This window comes from Pyxicephalus adspersus, chromosome 9 (assembly GCF_032062135.1).
Source record: "Pyxicephalus adspersus chromosome 9, UCB_Pads_2.0, whole genome shotgun sequence".
NCBI lineage: Eukaryota > Metazoa > Chordata > Amphibia > Anura > Pyxicephalidae > Pyxicephalus > Pyxicephalus adspersus.
In genome coordinates this window covers 35,601,739-35,606,854 of record NC_092866.1, presented here as the reverse complement: position 1 = coordinate 35,606,854, position 5,116 = coordinate 35,601,739, and the positions used below count along the sequence as shown (strand labels likewise).

General features: G+C 37.5%; 1 protein-coding gene across 1 annotated transcript in view; it reads right to left on the bottom strand.

The window, feature by feature from the left end:
• CAPN1 (calpain 1) overlaps positions 1–5,116 on the bottom strand; it is a 48,951-nt gene that overhangs the window by 20,261 nt on the left and 23,574 nt on the right. Inside the window, exons 5-10 of the mRNA XM_072421400.1 lie at positions 4,521–4,654; positions 4,245–4,413; positions 3,533–3,616; positions 2,277–2,362; positions 2,073–2,147; positions 1,021–1,181 (exon numbers count right to left, since the gene is read on the bottom strand). Of these exons, the coding sequence (XP_072277501.1) occupies positions 1,021–1,181; positions 2,073–2,147; positions 2,277–2,362; positions 3,533–3,616; positions 4,245–4,413; positions 4,521–4,654 (709 nt within the window). The remainder of the gene's footprint in view (positions 1–1,020; positions 1,182–2,072; positions 2,148–2,276; positions 2,363–3,532; positions 3,617–4,244; positions 4,414–4,520; positions 4,655–5,116) is intronic.

The following is a 5,116-nucleotide window of genomic DNA, read 5'->3' as shown; positions in this document are numbered from 1 at the left end:
TGAATGGGGACAAGTCCCCATTCATCACCTGTAGTGTCTGGACATTGTTGTGGAACTGCAGAAGTAATCTGCAGTTCCACTATGATCTGCCCGAACACCGAACTCAAACCCAAACTTTTCCGTTCGGGTTTGCTCAACATTAGTTGCTACCAAACGTATACATTTTGCAATATTTTATATTCTATTAATATCCAGCGATTTCATTTTAACATTACCTTTAGTCATACTACACAACTCTACTATAGCTGGGAAAAATCCTGTTCGATTGTGGCCCTTTTTTGCATGAAGTAGAGAAGCAATCAGTAATCACAGATTGTACTTCTAGAGCTACATGCTTCCTCAATGAATTACAACCAGTGAGTACCCTGATATTTCACTGGTTGTAAGTCAGCTCACAATACTATGAAAAGAACAGCAGGATATATGTCAAACTGTCATTTACAAGGAACCTGTAGGACACATTTTACTATACAGTGGGTTTACAACAAAATAGACAGTTTATATCAGTGGTTGCCAATGCTTTTGGAAGTCATGGACCACTAAATTTACGGGCACTGGACTGCGTATGCATGAGAAGCCGTGTGTCATTCGAAGGGGAAGAAACTTTTAACAGAGTGACATCATAATGCCAGATCCAGCCCAATCTCCCATCGCAGGCTCAGACTAGAGACACAACTTTAGGCACACTGCCCTGAGACTGCAATCTATACGGGTGACATGGTCTGAGGCTCTGGCCAGTGCACCCCCTCAACTGAGTCCTTCTCCTGACCCCACTGGGTGGCACACCGGCCACAGCTACATACCACCAAAATTTTCTTGCAGGCCACAGGTTGGCAACCGCTGGTTTGTATTATGTATAAGTGTGTTGTACCCCACTAGCAAGTGTGTTGCCTGTTTGACTGGATAGAATTATCAGATCTTCATATTTTAAAGTTTTGGTAAATGTATAGTTGATTGTATAGTCATAATGTATGTTTTATAGTAAGCCTAAGACCCAAAAAACAAATATTATGCAGATACCTGGATAGTTTCTACAGCCACCAGCTGTGCTGCCCTTTCTCCAGGATCCATGGTAAAATGTTGTGTTCCATTTGCGGTATCTGCGGGCTGTCAAGGCATCTGGTGTGAGATTGCAAATTTCTAGACGGGAATATTCACGCAAAAAATCTTGGAATGACATCCTAAAAAAATGGAAATCACGCAAAATAAAATGCTAGTAAAACGTTTTGGAACAAAAAGGTTTGGTTTGCAATTATAAAAAAATTCCAATGAATACTAAAATTAAAATGAAGCACATAAATTAAATAAAACATGTCTTGAGGGGATACAGAGATCAGGCAGGTAAGAATGCCTAATGAAATACATCCCTGCCTGTTCTCAAATTTTTAAATTGTAACTTTAGTTTCACATTAAAACAAACCTTCATTAAACTTTCTTTCACATAATCTCTTCTCTGCCTTGTTCTACATACCTTTATAATATTGTATTGATAGAGCATTTGTTTTCTTAACCTTTCTGTGACCCTCCAATGTGATGTTTCAGAGGCACAGTGGACTAAGCCCAGTTGACATATTCAAGAATCATTAGCTGCTAAAAACAGCTTGCAATGTACACACAAGGTAGGTGTGAAATGCCTTCATTGTAGGAGCTCAGCTATAGGTTTCATTTGCAAAAGTGTTCCTGAGTTCAGGTACAATTTAAATAAAAAAATTGTGAATGTACCATTGTGAAAAAAGCAAGTGGCTACATTCACCTATAGTTGAATAATTGGCTACCTATGTTGGAAGTCTGTTTCAAGCAGTCACTACTAAAGTGTAAATTTAGTACACTTTCTAAGATGCATTACACTGCAGAGCAGCGTAGGTTTTCCAGATAATTCTCTGCTGCTCTACAATGTAATCTATCATAGAAATTCTTCCATATTAGTTTCATATGTGTATATGGCTACCATACAAATGTGTACACATGTCCTATGCAATTCTAACTGTGCATTGAATCAGAAATATATGTAAAAGGTCACTGTTCGTTCCAATGTCATCCACAAAGAAAAATGCTATTGTAGGAACACTCACCAAAATTCACCATCCTCCATTTTATTTCTGAGGTCATCTCTTTGTGCTTGATCCACATAGTTCCACTCATTTGAGCTACAAAGATACACCATTACATTTAAACTAGTATCTTGTATGTTGTTAGGCCAGAGTCAATATAACAGTAAAATAGTAGATTGTGACAGACACAAAAGTGTGTGAAAAATGCCAAGTTTTGACACATACTTATCACTCCAGGGACCAGTCCACTCAACCTCACCCCAGGGGTTCCTCATTCTAATTAATTTTGTATTTTGGCCTCTGAAATTAACCTAAAACAAAACAATGCCAAAATGTGATCAAGCTGCAGGGTTAACTTGCCAAAGATGACACTGTTCAAAAATATTTCCATATCTAAAACAATGGTAATGAGTGTGGCCAGGAAATCCTCCTTTCTTTGGAAAGATGAGTTTGAAAGATACATCAAATATCACTCATGAAAATGAGCTTAAATATGAGGAAAGCCAGTTCATTCTAAAATATGAAATCCAAATATCCTGTTTTGTAGAGTGTTACACTGCTACCCATATTCAAAAATCTCTTGTATGATTGTGTTTTAGAACCTTCAGCCCAAGTTCCAAACTCATTAGTTCACATAAGAGTCTGTAAAAAAGCAAGGACTGACATAGGAACAGCTTGCAACAACAACCCTCACACCTTATTGTGCAGATCAACAGACAGGATCTTGACACTCTGAGTTGTAACAGACATGATCAGATTCACACAGTGATATTCAAATATAAATTTGGATAAGGACAGGTATTTAGCTCTGCCAGCTCAAAGTACTGGGTACAAGGGCTGGAAACAGCAAATCAACTGAGAGAATTTTTTTTAATTCCATATTTAAAGAATACCCATCATTAGAGAAATATGTTGACTGACATTTCTGACTTCTCATTTTGAAAATGCTAGTTGTTTGGATGTCATGTTGACAGCCTTCAGGGTTACTGGACTAGAAGATAATGGATCCTGACATGTTTTTGCAAACTTCAGCAGTTTCTTTCAGTAGGACTAAACCTGTGCTACTCACGTACACCCGTCCATAGCAGAGCTCCTCAGGTGAAACAGACAGCTGTGCAGCAGTTCATTCATTACTGGCATGTGCAAAGGAAGCCAGGATTGCAGGATTTCCCTGACAACCACTGCATGCACAGGTCAGCAAATTTTGACAGCTGGGCAGTGATCAGGCTCAAGTAAAAACAGTTATTGCCTGATCATGTATTTTTAAAAGTGGGACTTAAGTTTCACTTTAAAGTCATAGACCGTCAGAGATACATCAATTTCTAGCCGACATATTTTTCTCCTGAAAGGTGCTCTTTAACTTGTACAATTATTTACATGGATCTATAGGTACAAACTTGAAAAAGGGGAGGGGAAGATGGAGTAGTTCATGGTGACAAAAGGTACATTGAACTGTATCAGCGCTTTAGTACTATATATACCTCTTTAGCTCCAGTGACAGAGTATGCATGACCTTTTACCAGCTTCTTGAAGGTTATAGCTTCCATATCAGTTGCACTAGTGATCTAAGAACAGAAAGAAAACAATGATTGATGGAGAAGCAGAATTAAACCACATATATACTGTCAAAGAAAGCAAATTACCATACATGAATTACACTGGTATTGTAAAACACAGTAGTCAGCAAAGGACAAAATAGTGTTCATTTATCAATGCTCATTAATTCTATGGGATGAAGCTGAAGAATTAAAATTTACTCCTCCGGCCATTTTCCTTCACTGTCCAATGCTCCAGTTTCAGGACAGAGCCCCAATATCATCCAGTACAATGCAATGCTCATAGACTTGTATTGAAATTGATGACTGGCCAATGGATGATCAATGGTCAAGTTGGCCTGGCATTGAGTATTAAGAACAGGCTGCAGAGGACTGGTTTAGTGCACATAAGTTGAGCGCTAGCTGCTGGGAAGGCAATGGCTAAACTACGTTTAACTCCTCCTGCATCATTTTAAACAAAACAAGCAATTACCCCTTACAATGGGGGTTGAGAAAATGTTTCTACTTAGGTTAGTTTACCTAAAAACTAGTAAATAAACAACAAAATATATTATGTGCAAGATGATGAAGTAGAATGAACAGGTCACCTTGTGAGGAAGCTAATAAAATATGTATGCAAAATCCTAAAGATACTTACATCAATAGAACATCCCATGAGGGACCCTCTCTCTAAAGCCTTTACGATAATGGAGTACAAGTCAGCTGGTGGTTTTTTCAGCTCATACCACTCAGTTACTCCTCCAGTAAAGTCTTCAAAGCCTTCAGAGGTGCTTCCTCCGGAGAGAGCCTCATAACATCCATTAGCCCTACAGAGAAAGAAAATGGGTCAGCAATGACATCTGTGACATTCCTATATTTATAAATGTAAAAATGTTTGTAAAAATCTAATATGAAAAATAAATGTGGCTCATACTTGGCATAGGCTTTCTCCAATAGTGCACTCCAGAATTCGTTTCCTGAGGCTGAGTGTACAAAGACCAGTTTCCCATCTTTAACTGGAAGGTAATCGTCAATAACGACATCTACCCACTCTCCATATTGCCAAAGCTTTAAAAACAGATTGAACAAACGATTATTATCATACTGCATGAGTTTTTATATGCAGTACCTAAGTGTATATCACATGCAAATGTAATAATGAGAAACACCATGTGGGGGTCACTGTACTGCTCTTAGCAGTTCGGGTTTACTAACATTTTGGAAAATGTTGGTATATTACATGATCAGTGATAAATTAGGGTTTGAGGGTAGAAATGCTTTAAAATTTTGACTTTGTATAAGGCATATTTTTTAACTGTTTGGTATATGACAAATTTAGCAATCTATTTGTATCTCATGCATTCCAAAAAATTAAAATATTAGGTACATTGTGCAGATACTCCAGAATATTAGTACTAAATATATAAAACCAATTTCTTTTCCTCCATATATATTTTTAAACTACCAATATCTTGCGTTTTCTTAAATTTATATGAAAATAGAGAGACAATGCCCCTGATTCATCAAGCA